Raw genomic sequence first — 12,924 nt, 5'->3', positions numbered from 1 at the left:
TGAATGAGTGCAATGCGGCGAGAAAAACTTGGCGGCGACGAGCAAAAGTAAAGTGAAGGGAAGATGATGGCCTAGTAGCTCAGGTAGTAGGCGGGGGTTTGGTGGATGCGGCCACGGAGTGAGTTATACCAACCATTTTCAAAGCGCGAGAGGAAGAGAAGAGAAGGGTTGAGCTATAATAGATGCAAGTAAGTACGTATTGATAGACTGTATCACAATACGAGGTCCAGTCCTTTGGTTTGAAGTTGAACGAGAGAGCGCAGCAGCTCACTGCTGCTTGCGGGGGGCGGGATTCGTATTCACGGTCTTGGCGCGACAACATCCTGAATTTCTCAGTCCAAGACGCACGCACGCAGCCTGCACATCAGCTCAATGCAACACTCTGCTCCTCCCGGGCTTCAGCCTCGCGTTCTTCGTAATTAGTAGCATTGCTATGAAAAGGATGAGCTCTGCTGTTGGGCTATGCGTGAATTTCCCTCCCCCCAATTACCACCTTCATATGCTTGTCTTGTAAGTGTATCGTCGTGTTATCGCCCTGATTAGAGCCTAGGCCCTGGGCGCTCCCGATCGTCTAGCCGCATCCGGGACCTTGGGGTGTCATCGCGCTGTCTGATTGGCGAGCTCGACACCACCATAAATAGATTGTGACGGGGGCGTCAATGGCTGCCAGCTGGGTTCTCAGAGAAGTGATCGAGTGGTAAGGACTTGAGAGCCGTCCTTATTTCAATAATAACCTCTCTTAAAATCCTGGGCTAGCGATCATTGTCAACAGCCCTGACTGTGCATCACATACCTGTGATCGCTCTTGAAGAAGACAACTGACCAAGCCTGGTGGCTCACGGGGCGAGACGACATATTTTGCGTTCGACACGTCAGCCCCCGTGTACACGATTGTATTGCCACCAAGAGCACGCGTGGATCAGGCCACGGCTTGATCACACTGGCGTTCCAGAATCTCAGACGTGGCCACAAGGGACAAGAAATGTTCGAACGTTCTTGCTTGAAATCCAATGAACAGATACTCGTAAGCGACATTTTATGGTACTCCGACGCCATATGTTTGAACAGATCACTCCCAACTCCCTCGACAGACTTTTTTCTATGCCTTCTGCAACTCAAGATGGAACGAGCGAAGGATGCTGTCCGTGTCATCAATGGCAAGGGGTCGGATATCGGCCATTTGCTTGATCTTGGCGGTCCTGTTGCACTCATGTTAGCCACATACATCCAAGAAACGGCAAGGAACGGATAACATACACTTCCTTAACCTGTTCGTCAGTCATGGAGAGGCCAAGCTGATCAGCTCTCGAGCGAACAGCATTCCAGCCGGTGCTGAAAAAAACGTTAGTCAAAATCGAATGTGAGACAGTTGTTGGTATAACTTACATGCGGCTGTTGATGGACACGTAGCGGGAAAGACCGAAGATTTCGGGGTCGAGAATCTCGTAGGTCTAGTTTACGGTCAGTCTTCGGGTTCCGATTGCTCTGTTGTCTTGGCTCCATGTTCTTACCGAAGGGTTGGCCAGGATAGCCTTGGCGTGGATACCAGCCTTGTGGGTGAAAGCACAGAAGCCCCTGGGAGTTTGTCAGCCTCATTCATTCGCGGATTTCAGCAGAGAGCGTTTTACGTGATGGGGTTGTTGAACGGAATGTTGATTTGGACCGCGTCGGCAACCAGAGTCTCAAGGGCCTTGAGCTCCTTCAGGTTGTACTTGGACTTGGTATACTCGGGGGCGGTGACAACCATTCTGGCCATGAAGGCACCTGGTGGGGTCAGTGACAGTTCAATTGGGGCTTGGTTTCCATGATAAAATACCCAGAGGTGTGATGCCGTTGCGCTCGCCTAGGGGAACAGTGTTAGCTCTATCCGGAATTTACAACGAAATGGAGGAGCATACCAATGCCGAGGACGGAGGTGTCCACATGGGTGGCGCCAGCTTCGAGAGCGCTGTGGGCATTTGCGACCGAGCACCCAGTATCGTCGTGGAACTAATCAATAATTAGTATCGTGCCAGAGGCCAATTGGGTTCCTGGGACGCACGTGGCACTCAATGTCACAGCCGACGACACCTGTACAATGAATCAGTCTGCCGAACGCTTGTGTAAAGCCTGCTGTTGTTCACTTACCGCGAAGTGTCCTTACGAGATCGTATACCATACGAGGGGTAGCTAAGCACAGGGGTCAGTACAGATCCAAATGCCGAGCGGCCGCCGTGGTATCACGGCTAGCTAAAATGCGTGGACGCAAGACATACCGCCGCCACTGCTGATTGTTAGCAACTTGTCACCACACCACTTGAGGACCAAACTAACACAGTGTCGGCAATACCAACGCGGTGCACACCAGCGCCATCAACGGCCTTGTAGAGCGCAAGAATGTCGACGAGATCGGAACGGAAGGAATCCTCCGAGGAGAATCGGACCTCAACATTTTGCCTGTCGTGTCAAGTTAGTCAGCCTTGGTGCCGAATCTGAATCTGCAAAGCGTTTACGGACCCCTTCAGGTACTCGATCACCTCGAGTGCAGTCTTCTGGATCATCGCCATGCTCTTGCCGTGGCTGTACTCGCGCAAGAAGCTGGAAGTTCCGATAACAAGATCCACACCGTCGACTCCGGCCTCGACCTAAATTCAACCGTGTGAGCCTTCGCCCGGAAAGCAGCCTCGTGGATGCGGAATGAACTCACGGCCTTCTTGGCGTCATCCATGTGGCAACGAACGTCTGTTTGGCGTTAGTTGTGAACCGAGTACATGCATTGGGTGGTCAAACGTGTGAGAATCTTGGCCTGTGACATTGTTAGCACACTATCTTACGAATCAGGCCATTCTCCTACTTGCCTTGAGACCCAGGTTGGCAATGGTCTTGCAGTCTTGGAACGATTGTTCCGAGCTGCAAGGGTTCGTGAGCTCGATCATATCGACGCCGAACGAATCAAGAGCCTTGGCGCTATTGCAATCGTCAGCACCACAACTAAATTCTGCAACTCTTGGGCGCACTCCGAGAGTGACCCCGGGCGCACGTACATCTTGATCTTGGTCTCGGTATCGAAGAAGCTGTTGGCGAACTGCTCTCCCTCACGGAGGGTACTCTCGATGATCTTGTACCTGCCGACGTTCGATAGGTAGTCCTGCACAGACTGGTAAGGCGAGGACTTGGGCTGGCCCTGGACAGGGTGAGAGCCATTCGAGGTCGTGGGCCCGTGGGCAGCCACGCCGTTGGATTCTCCGTTCTCGCACATTGCGTCGTTGATCTCGCGTGTTGTTGTGTGGTATTGGTGGTGATCGATCGAGGGTCGAGGTCCTGATGCGCAATCTCTGTTGGCAAAGGAAATTGGCGGTGGCACGAAGACGGAAGATGAGGCCAGATGGGTTTTGATGGCGAGAGGTCAAATTTCCAAATTTTCTGAGTGTCCTTGGTCAATTGGGAGTGAGTCGGACTGCGGGGGGTTAAAGTTGGTGTAGTGGAGGGGCAGCAACGAACAAGTCACCCCGATAGCGGCGACATTCTGTGACGCGCATTGGGTCTTTGCATCGAGCCAGGCTCTTCGGGTGGGGCAACGCATGGCCATTGGGAATGAATGGAACTGGAACCGTCATGCGTGGGGACTCCAGTCGTTGCGCTCCGAGGCAAAGAGTGAGTCAAATGTCAAATGCAAGTCCGATGTGTGTGTAGATGTGCCGACTGGTCCCCGTGCATTCGATCATGACCAGGAACAAGTCAAGTTGGGGGCTAGGTTAGGTCAGGGACGTAAGTAATCAGGTCCTAATTATCGATATTGACTGGCTGGCCAAAACGACGAGGTCCAGTCTTTTGTTGCTTAGGTATTAATTAGCACTCAATCGACGTCAGACACATCGAACTGCCGGGTCGCGCATATTGACACCCAACTACCCTGGAGTCACTCATCGCAAGCCATTTAATTATAATGAACATTATCTATGGGGTATCATCTCTTGTCTAGCCGTTCATTTCGAGGCCCGCGAGCTTCTCTGCCCCTGCCCAGTACTACTGGCCCTTCGCATATGCGCGTCTACCTGACTCCTGGTCGGTCGCAAGTGCGTCCAAATCTCTGGTTGCTCACTGAAGTCTCGCAGCCCATTCACCATATCTAACTCGTCAGTTGCCCTGCACAGAGCCCGTGCCCTTAATCGCCTGAACCAGGCCCGGATGCGTGCCCAGAATTCATTTGGGATTTTGAGTCGCACGGCAACCCACTTATCATCTGGGGCGTGGTCCGGGAACAGTGTCTCGTCAGGCTTAGTCTGGTCACCTGCCTCAAGGAGCTGCTCATTCAGCCACGTGTTGTACTTGGTCTGCTGGGGAGGGAGCGTCGTGTCCAGAAATTCGAGTGTAGCCGCAATTGTCAAGTAGAATGCGCGCTCTGGATTGACCATGGACTTCATGAAGAACGACATCCAGTTTGGGTAGAGGACGGAGAAGTCACTCATGGACAAGTGCGTCGACCCAACAATGGTCAGCATCCAGCACAGCTGTCTTGCATCACGCGCTTCACCGCAGATGCCCACAATGCGGTCAAAGTTACTCTTCCAGTGGATGAAGGCCTCTGAGGATAGGGAGATGATGGGCTTGGACACTTTCTCCTCCGGTGCATCACCAACTACAGGGGTGCCATTACCCCATGCATCAAGTGCCACGCCCTGACCTATCCAGCTCAGCTGGTCCTCGCGGCATGCCTGGAACGTTGTCGCTCCGCCAAAGGAGTGGCCCATGATGGTGACACCATCGAGGAACATGCTGTCTTTCCAATCGTCCCAGTCGACGCCTTTTAAGCCGAGCGAGCTTGACCCGATGTTGCCCTTTTTGCGTAGGTTGATTCTGGCAATTTCTTCGCCGCCGCCTTGGTTGAGCAGCTCAAGAACGTGGAACGCTTCTTTGATTTCCTCTAACCGCAAGGCAACTTGAGCCGTTCGGAGTTTATGGTCAACACCCTTGGGATTATGTGGCGATGTATCTTGCGCGTTGTCCTTGGGGAGAATGTAGTCCACGACGTAGTATGGGTTGAGCTCCTGTTTCTTTCTCCTTTTCACACGTTTATTCCCATGTTCCTTGTCGTCGTCATTGTTCGCGACGATCCGCGCAGTTGAGGACTCAATCTCATTTGCTTCAATGTTGCCCGGCAGGCTGACGTATGTCCTGGCTGCGCTGCCATCTCTGTGCTCCAGCGCCACCACAACAAAGCCAAAGCTAGCAAGTTCGCCGCAGATGGCACTGTAGCACAGCCGTGAGCCACCCAGACCATGGCTAAAGATGATCACAGGGAACTTGGGGTTCGTCTCTGTTCGACTCTCCTCTTCACGCGCAGCTTGCCCGCCAGGCCCCGAATCATTCTTCATATCTTCGGGCCAGTGTTGCGCTAGCTTCGCGTTGCGGAACGCGGGCAGCTTTGTGAACAGTGTTGTCGAAGCCAAGTAGCCCGTCACCGGCGGCCACGGTAGGTTCATCATCTTGGCATATCCCTTTGACGTCGCAAACCGGGGACGCGGCATCCAGTCGATGCGATGCAACTCTTCTTTGCCATCCGACGTCTTGAAGTCTTCGCGAATCTCGGCCGGATAGTAGATGGCCATGAGCACAGTGTCCAGTCGCAAGACAGGCTTGCCCCCGCGCTTCAAGCCAGAGACCGGACGTGGTTCCCGCGCCGGAACCTCGATATCCATATATCCCACATTATATGGGCCGGTGTATCGTGGGAGACGATGCAAGAGCCGATCGCGCAGCGTCTTCGGTGGGACGACACCCGATTTGCGAGGAAGCCTCGTATCAGCTTTTGGAGGTTGGGCTGATGGCTCCATGATCTGGAACTTTGCTGTACATGGACAAGGAGAAGGCGGGAACTTCAGTATTCATATTGATTATGGTCTTTATCCGAAGTGACACTCGGATTGCCGGCAAGTGGGTGGTTCAGTACATGTTGTCATTGGGGAGCTTCTGCCCCGAAGTCAGTGATCGAGCGATTCAATCTTCAGGGGGGTGACGTCACTGATAGAATAGGGAATTGTTGTTCTTGGCAACCCGGCAACAGCGAAGCTGATGAGAGAACTAACAGACCATACTGGAAAAGCTACCTATCTGTGATGTGCCAGTCTTCATTACAGCACACAGACGCGTGGGCTGATGGCTTGGCTTACCAGCTTTGAGCATCATTCCAAACATTGTTGCCAGCCCAGGCTCAGGCGCATGAAATACAAAGTTGGTGGATATCAATGAAGCCAGTGGTCAGGTACATCACATCGACTTATTGACTGACGTCGAGTCAATAGCGTCCAAGCTCGACGTCAGTCAATAACGTCAATTGATCGTAAGTGTACTTGTAGATAGTATCATAGTACTCCGTCCCTGGTAGAGATTTCGCGTCTTGCTCGAGGCGCCACGTGCCACACGTGCGGGTAGCGCAGAAAATAGCTGACATAATCTCCTCATGACTCACGGAACCACATTGCCCCGAGCCACACCCTTGAATGCTTCACGTGACCCTGCATTTCGCCTCCCACACAATTCCCACCCGAATTCAGAAAAACCTATCCTGCCTAGCCCGCCCCTCTCGACTTCGCAGCTCTCAACCACACCGATCATCACGACAACACAAATCCATCAATATGGGTAAAGTTCACGGTTCTCTTGCCCGTGCCGGTATGTCTCGACTCTCGACTGCGTCGCCGCACAATTTGCTGATGAAATGCAGGCAAGGTCAAGTCTCAGACTCCCAAGGTACGACCGACAGCGCGACGACGACGATGACGACGACATCGACGAGAGATGATGGGAATGCAGTGCTGATACGCTGGAACAGGTTGAGCCCCAGGAGAAGCCCAAGGTCCCCAAGGGCCGTGCTCTCAAGCGCCTCAAGTACACCCGCCGTTTCGTTAACGTCACCCTGACTGGCGGCAAGAGAAAGGTACACACAACCCGCGTTGTCGCGCATTGGAGGCCATACTCACACTATCCAGATGAACCCCAACCCCGGCTCCTAAGCGCGATACACGATAAAGCGAATGGACGAAATGTAAAAATCGGGAAGGGGATTTTATTGGCAAATCTTGGCAACGACGGCCGCAATGTCTGTGATGAAAGCAGGCCTATGCGGAAAGCGGAGGGCGGTTCTACATCAAAGGATCATGCTCGACGATGCGACGGAGGTTTAACTCGGCGTCATGGTGTCCCTTTGTCAAATGAATACAACATGCATCAACGCAATACGGTCTTGGGCATCCACGTTGAGGCTGGGTGCTGTGAGCGTAGGACTCTGCACGACCAGCACTGCTTTGGGACTGCCGCCCCGTTCGTCTGGTGACCAAATATCTGCTGTAACCTCATGTTGTCGTCCACTACCCTATGCGGCACCCGACAGACGTCACGTGATTGCCCGTACTTGTCCATCCTCACGTAAATTACTACCACTACGTAAGGTAGCATCCCGCCTTTGCGCTTCTACCGCACCACATTCAAGCACAACGCTTCCATCATGGCCGACCAAGAAATGGAAATCGACTCGCAAGAGTCTGGCCTTGCGGCCCCTCACAACGAAGCCGAAATGCAAACCCATGCAAAAGCCACAGCTGTCCGCTCCATCGAAGGCTGGATCATCGTCGTGACGAACGTGCACGAAGAAGCAGACGAGGAGACGCTGCAAGATACTTTTGGCGAGTTTGGCGAAATCAAGAACCTGCACCTCAATTTGGACCGGAGAAGCGGTTACGTCAAGGTATGCGGAGCGTGCACGCCGTGGAACGGCTGGTGGCTAACCGTCTTCAGGGCTATGCGTTGATCGAATTCGCGACGCTGGAAGAAGCTCGTGCCGCCATTGACGGAGCACACAACACCAAGATGCTGGACCAGACGATTGCCGTGGATTTCGCGTTTGTGCGTCCGCCGCCAAACCAGGGCAAGGGGGGCCGCGGAGGACGAGGCGCTGGCGGCGCGCGACGAGGACGAAGCAGGAGTCGCAGCCCGGATGCCAGAGATCGCGAGCCGGACGCAGCGTGAAGAGCCGGGACTACAAATCTATTCCCAGACATCAAGTGCCCTGTTGATAGGGAGTCGACGTCCTCTGTACTCGAGAGGTCGTCGACGTATGTAACAGCTTACACCTGGTATGTTGAAGCACTTCCCGCATTGCGCTATCGCTAACAATTTAAACTAGAACTACAATATCAGCACCCGTGACGAGGGAAATCTCCTCCTACAATCCTGACACTCCCTAGAATGTCCACGTTAAAGACTCTTTCACTTGGAAGCTTGCAGAGCGCCTAGAAAAGTCAGCACCGCAGACCGTGTCCGCTCGAACAGGGCTCTTACCGAATGTCAGCGCTCGAAGCACCGATCAGAATCTCGAATCTCCCTTGCTCGCCAATCCATCCGGGAATCGCCGTGTCATAGTACCCCACTGCGTGCTTGTCCAAGGTAATGTGGATGTGCCTCGTCTCGTCTGCCTCCAAGAAGATTTTTTCAAAGGCGACAAGCTCCTTCTCCGGACGAGGTAACCTACTCTTCTCGTCGTGCACGTACACCTGCACGATCTCGGCGCCGGCTCGGTCGCCCACGTTTGAAATGGCCAGAGTGATGCGAATGTTCTCGTCCGCCGACAAGACACGAGACGAGAGCTCAGGGCGACCATACTCAAACGTCGTGTATGAAAGGCCGTGTCCAAAGGGGAAGAGCGGCTTGATGCCAATCCGGTCGTAATGACGATAGCCGATGTACAGTCCTTCGCCATACAGCACCTTGCCGTTCTCACCTGGCCAGTTGTGCCGTGCAGGGGTGTGCTCAATGCGCTGAGGAAAAGTCGCCGGCAGCTTCCCGCTGGGGCTGACGAGACCAAAGAGCACGTCCGCCAGAGCGTTTCCGGCTTCCTGGCCCTGATACCAGCCCTGGATGATGGCGGGAACGCTATCGACCCAAGGCATGTGAACAGGGCTTCCTGACTGGTTCACCACCACGGTCCTCGGGTTGGCTTCGACGACGGCTCGTATGAGCTTGTCTTGGCTGCCGTCAACGGGCAGGTCCATTGTCTGGCGATCATAGCCTTCCGACTCCCACTCAGCATCGACGCCAACCACGACGACCGCTGCATCAGCCGCGCGGGCTGCCTCGACGGCGTTGTGGACATAATCCACCTTGTCCTCCTGCTTGAAGCCGATGCGACAGCCACCGTACTTGTGCGTCATGTTGAACTTGTCCTGCTTCCACAGGGGCCGCAACTCGTTCGTCATTTCGACCTTGAGCTCCACGGCTCGGTTGCCCTCCATGTCCAGCTCGACGAGGTAGTCCGCGGACCCATCGAACATGGCTTCGCCTTCTTCGGTCCAGTTCCACAGGTCAAGAACCATTCTGCCATCGACGTACAGCTTTCCGGGACCCACGCTCATGAAGCTGATGGTGTGTTTCCCGGAGACTGAAGGCGTGAGATACGTCTTGGCTATAGCGGACCACTCTGGCCCAACATGCTCGAGCGGAGCCGAGTCCCAAAGGAAGAGATCTGTGTTTGTGCGTCTCTGGGTGACAACAGGATCACCCTCGAAAGCGTCGCCGGCGTACCAGTCGATATCCACGCCCGGTTCCCCGGACTGGGATGTGCAGTACTCGGATGCCACGGGCAGCCACTTGAAGATGTGACACCCTTGAGCGAATGCGACTTCCTGCTGGGACACTCGACGGATGCTATCGAGCGGGATCGTGTTGTAGTAAGGGTTCAGACTTGCGCTGCCGCCTCCCCCAGCAATGGCACGGTTCGCATTGGGTCCGATGACTGCAACTCTGGTGCTCCGGGCACACAACGGAAGCAGACCGCCTTCATTCTTCAGAAGCGTTAGTCCTTCGTGCCCCGCTGAGCGAATGAGCTGTCTGGTCGCTTCTCGGTTGTCTTCTCTTTCTGGCTGCTCAGGCGACATGTCGCCGCCCTTTAGGCGTTCCACCAGTGTGAGAGCATTTTCTGCCGCAGCGTCAATGTCGCCTTGGCTGATACGGCCCTCCTTTGCCGCTTCGACGAGCTTTGCCAAGCGCCACTTGGTGGAGTGTGGGAACTCAATATCACAGCCGGCCTGTACCGACTCAACAACGGAGTTTGTGCCGCCCCAATCGGACACGACGGTGCTGGCGGATTAGTGTTGTGATGAAAAGGGTGGGAGAGACTGTACCCATCATAACTCCACTCACCACGCAAGACGTCCTTGAGCGTGTGTGGGTGCATATCGGCATGGATGCCATTGATCTTGTTGTACGACGACATGACAGCCCAGGGGTTGGCTTCTCGTATGGCGATCTCGAATGGACGCAGGTACAGCTCGCGCAGGGGCCTCTCTGTGATGATGGAATCGATGGTGTTGCGCTCTGTCTCCTGCTCATTTCCCACAAAGTCTGCGTTGGTCAGTGACGGATGACGGTGACCACGGATCACGGCCACTTACGCTTGATGGCTGCGGCCACTCCTTGGTCCTGCAAGCCTTTGACATACTGGGCCGCCAGCTTGCCGGTGAGAAGAGGATCCTCGGAGAAGGACTCAAAGTTCCTGCCTCCCAAGGGATGACGATGCATGCAAATGGTCGGCCCTAGCAGCATGTCTGCCGACCTGGCCCTCGTTTCGTGGGCAAGATGCTGGCCCACCTTGTAGAGGAGATCCTTGTTCCAAGTCGCCGCGAGGGATATCCCACAGGGGAAGAGTGCAGCCTTGGTGCCACCCACAAAGATGCCGCCTCTCGCACCATTGGGCCCGTCGGATGTCTTGATGGCGGGGATGCCTTTCTCGGGAATGGCAGTAGTCCTCCAGAAGTCCGCGGCCGTTAGGAGGGATACCTTTTCCTCCAAGCTCAGATGCTCGAGCTTCTCCTTGGCCTTGATTCGAGCATGTTGCAAACTTGGTTTCCCCTGTTGGGGGCTCCAGGGCGGAGTGCAGTCCGTTTTAGGCGTCGTGTTTGCGCTGGTTGGTTCCGTCTCCATGATTTCCATTCAGTATCCTATACTGATACGCTCATTCGGGATTTGATGCGGATAGCGTCCAGGAACTTGGTTTGACTTGTTTTCGCGAAAGAGGTGTCGATGTTCCGCGTATTCACAGCGTTCTTCTCTTCAGCAGGTTTAGACTGGTCACCACACCAGTGGCACGAAATATGATCTCGCGAAAAACAGATGGAACAAAAGGCATGGTAGGACTTGCACAATATATATACTACCAACGCGTGCAAGTATCCCGCTTGATTTCTGTCGGTCGAGCGGTCCGTATGGGCTATCCGGAGGAACGAGGCGGGGCTCCGAGCTAATAAGCCAGCCTGCAGCTTTCGCCATGCCAATCTTCGGTACTGGGTAATAAGCTTCCGCAACAAGGGTGAAATAGATTGCACGTCGGTGCATTCTTGTGCCGATAGCTGGACCAGGCGCGTCCCAGGTCCTCGTCGGCCTGCCTGGGTGTCTCTCCCCTGACACCAGGGTCTGACTCTGACATATGGGTAGGCGACTTGCATCTTGTGATCATACCTACCACACAGAGGCTTCTGGATGCTGCAAACGACGGGCTGGGGGAGCCGGCCCGCGCACCCGTCGCTTCTAGAATCTAGACCACCAGCGTCAACCGAGGAAGTGCACGTCGATACCGGCACGTTGGGTCGTTGCCGAAACCTACCTCGTGCCACACAGCAAGAGTTTGAGGGCTGGAAATGAAAATGCACCCTTGGTGAACTTCTTGTCTATATACTCGACTTTGTGCCTTGCTGCACCCACGAGCTGGCCCAGCTCATGTCACAGACTGTTCGCGACACGAAGAACCGCGAGAGGCGTTGTACTACGACACGGCGGAGCAATGGGCTTGTTACGCGTGCCTGTCTCCGCAGGATATGGACCTGCGAGATTCACGCCATTGCTTCAAGCTTATTGAGTACTCCAACAAGAGCCTGACCCTGACGCCATGAACTGCTTGAGCCCCTCAATGACATGTGCGGGGCATCCCGTGCTTCCTCGGAGGACAAGGCTCACATGTTAACTGTGCTGTTCCGTTCAGTTACTCCTACATCTGACAGCTCAACCGCTGTCTACAGAAAACATGAACCTACCGCCCCGCCCGTCCCGCTCTCTGGCTGGCAAAGTCGCCATCGTCACTGGCGCAGGGTCATCACCCACGGGCCTCGGCAACGGACGCGCCATCTCGATCCTGCTGGCCGAGGACCAATGCTCCGTCGTCTGCGTCGACCTGTCTCTCGAGTCTGCACAGACAACGGTTGAACTTTGTCTCGGCGAAGGAAAGGGAGGGCGCGCAGTCGCCGTGCAGGCTGATGTGACCAAAGAAGACGACTGCCGACGGATCGTGGAAACGGCCATGTCCGAGCTTGGTCGGGTGGACATTCTGATCAACAATGTTGGGATCCTTGGTCCCGCGGGCAGTGCCGTCGAAGTCGAGCGGGAAGAGTGGGCGCGAGGCCTCGATATCAACGTCACGAGCATGATGCTCATGTCGAAGCACACCATTCCGAAGATGCTCCTCAACGCGCCAACGTCTCCGTCGGAGCTTTCGATCCGCGGCTCCATTGTCAACATGGCATCTGTCGCCGGTCTGCTCGGCGGAACACCGTCGCTCCTGTATCCTGTCAGCAAAGGCGCTGTCGTCCAGCTGACGCGTGCAATGGCCTCGCATCACGGCAAGGATGGGATCAGAGTAAACACTGTCTGCCCTGGCATGATATACACGCCCATGGTGAGCGACGGCGGGATGAGCGAGGAGACGAGGCAGAGGAGGCGCGAGAGGAGTCTTCTGCAAACAGAGGGCAGCGCCTGGGATGCTGCGGGTGCGGTGCGATACCTAGCTGGAGGTGAGGCGAGGTGGGTTACGGGAACGGTATTGACCGTCGATGCTGGCGCGACATGCACGACCAAGTTTTGATGCTATAGCCAGGCTCCCGAGGTTGAAGTAACCCACCAAGT

General features: G+C 54.9%; 6 protein-coding genes across 6 annotated transcripts; 3 read left to right on the top strand and 3 right to left on the bottom strand.

Annotated features, from left to right (window-relative positions):
- Positions 1-1,099: 1,099 nt before the first annotated feature.
- On the bottom strand, positions 1,100-3,238 carry F5Z01DRAFT_673969 (homocitrate synthase; the record flags this gene model as incomplete). The annotated part of the gene is made up of 15 exons (XM_046264994.1): positions 1,100-1,199; positions 1,258-1,332; positions 1,387-1,451; positions 1,512-1,575; positions 1,629-1,764; positions 1,817-1,843; positions 1,899-1,989; positions 2,042-2,070; positions 2,128-2,169; positions 2,256-2,263; positions 2,314-2,436; positions 2,497-2,624; positions 2,687-2,721; positions 2,834-2,946; positions 3,024-3,238. 15 exons carry the CDS (start codon positions 3,236-3,238, stop codon positions 1,100-1,102), a joined length of 1,251 nt encoding a protein of 416 aa, XP_046118748.1.
- A 727-nt stretch (positions 3,239-3,965) lies between these two features.
- F5Z01DRAFT_621605 lies at positions 3,966-5,813 on the bottom strand (the record flags this gene model as incomplete). The annotated part of the gene is made up of 1 exon (XM_046261217.1): positions 3,966-5,813. The coding sequence occupies one exon, from the start codon at positions 5,811-5,813 to the stop codon at positions 3,966-3,968; it is 1,848 nt and encodes a 615-aa protein (XP_046118747.1).
- A 727-nt stretch (positions 5,814-6,540) lies between these two features.
- Positions 6,541-7,379, top strand: F5Z01DRAFT_654904 (ribosomal protein S30). Its single transcript, XM_046263456.1, has 4 exons — positions 6,541-6,651; positions 6,704-6,729; positions 6,812-6,916; positions 6,969-7,379. The coding sequence occupies exons 1-4, from the start codon at positions 6,618-6,620 to the stop codon at positions 6,990-6,992; spliced, it is 189 nt and encodes a 62-aa protein (XP_046118746.1). The 5' UTR covers positions 6,541-6,617; the 3' UTR covers positions 6,993-7,379.
- Positions 7,380-7,398: 19 nt separating this feature from the next.
- On the top strand, positions 7,399-8,111 carry F5Z01DRAFT_94989 (uncharacterized protein). Its single transcript, XM_046267250.1, has 2 exons — positions 7,399-7,723; positions 7,774-8,111. The coding sequence occupies exons 1-2, from the start codon at positions 7,484-7,486 to the stop codon at positions 8,002-8,004; spliced, it is 471 nt and encodes a 156-aa protein (XP_046118745.1). The 5' UTR covers positions 7,399-7,483; the 3' UTR covers positions 8,005-8,111.
- Positions 8,112-8,127: 16 nt separating this feature from the next.
- On the bottom strand, positions 8,128-10,953 carry F5Z01DRAFT_686724 (glycoside hydrolase superfamily; the record flags this gene model as incomplete). The annotated part of the gene is made up of 4 exons (XM_046265988.1): positions 8,128-8,267; positions 8,317-10,110; positions 10,155-10,374; positions 10,425-10,953. 4 exons carry the CDS (start codon positions 10,951-10,953, stop codon positions 8,219-8,221), a joined length of 2,592 nt encoding a protein of 863 aa, XP_046118744.1. The 3' UTR covers positions 8,128-8,218.
- A 1,096-nt stretch (positions 10,954-12,049) lies between these two features.
- On the top strand, positions 12,050-12,883 carry F5Z01DRAFT_673964 (putative short-chain type dehydrogenase; the record flags this gene model as incomplete). Its single annotated transcript, XM_046264993.1, has 1 exon — positions 12,050-12,883. The coding sequence occupies one exon, from the start codon at positions 12,050-12,052 to the stop codon at positions 12,881-12,883; it is 834 nt and encodes a 277-aa protein (XP_046118743.1).
- Positions 12,884-12,924: the final 41 nt, after the last annotated feature.

This window comes from Emericellopsis atlantica, assembly GCF_019669845.1.
Source record: "Emericellopsis atlantica unplaced genomic scaffold F5Z01scaffold_12, whole genome shotgun sequence".
Lineage (NCBI taxonomy): Eukaryota > Fungi > Ascomycota > Sordariomycetes > Hypocreales > Bionectriaceae > Emericellopsis > Emericellopsis atlantica.
The sequence above is the reverse complement of the archived record's forward strand: the minus strand, read 5'-3'. Positions and strand labels throughout refer to the sequence as shown.

What these genes read in the sequence shown, in the direction of transcription:
- F5Z01DRAFT_654904 (XM_046263456.1), top strand. Translation starts at nt 6,618, where the DNA reads ATGGGTAAAGTTCACGGTTCTCTTGCCCGTGCCG. An exon ending in CGGTTCTCTTGCCCGTGCCG is followed by an intron (nt 6,652 to 6,703) that starts GTATGTCTCGAC and finishes GATGAAATGCAG; the next exon opens with GCAAGGTCAAGTCTCAGACT. An exon ending in TGACTGGCGGCAAGAGAAAG is followed by an intron (nt 6,917 to 6,968) that starts GTACACACAACC and finishes CACACTATCCAG; the next exon opens with ATGAACCCCAACCCCGGCTC.
- F5Z01DRAFT_94989 (XM_046267250.1), top strand. Translation starts at nt 7,484, where the DNA reads ATGGCCGACCAAGAAATGGAAATCGACTCGCAAGAGTCTGGCCTTGCG. An exon ending in GGAGAAGCGGTTACGTCAAG is followed by an intron (nt 7,724 to 7,773) that starts GTATGCGGAGCG and finishes AACCGTCTTCAG; the next exon opens with GGCTATGCGTTGATCGAATT.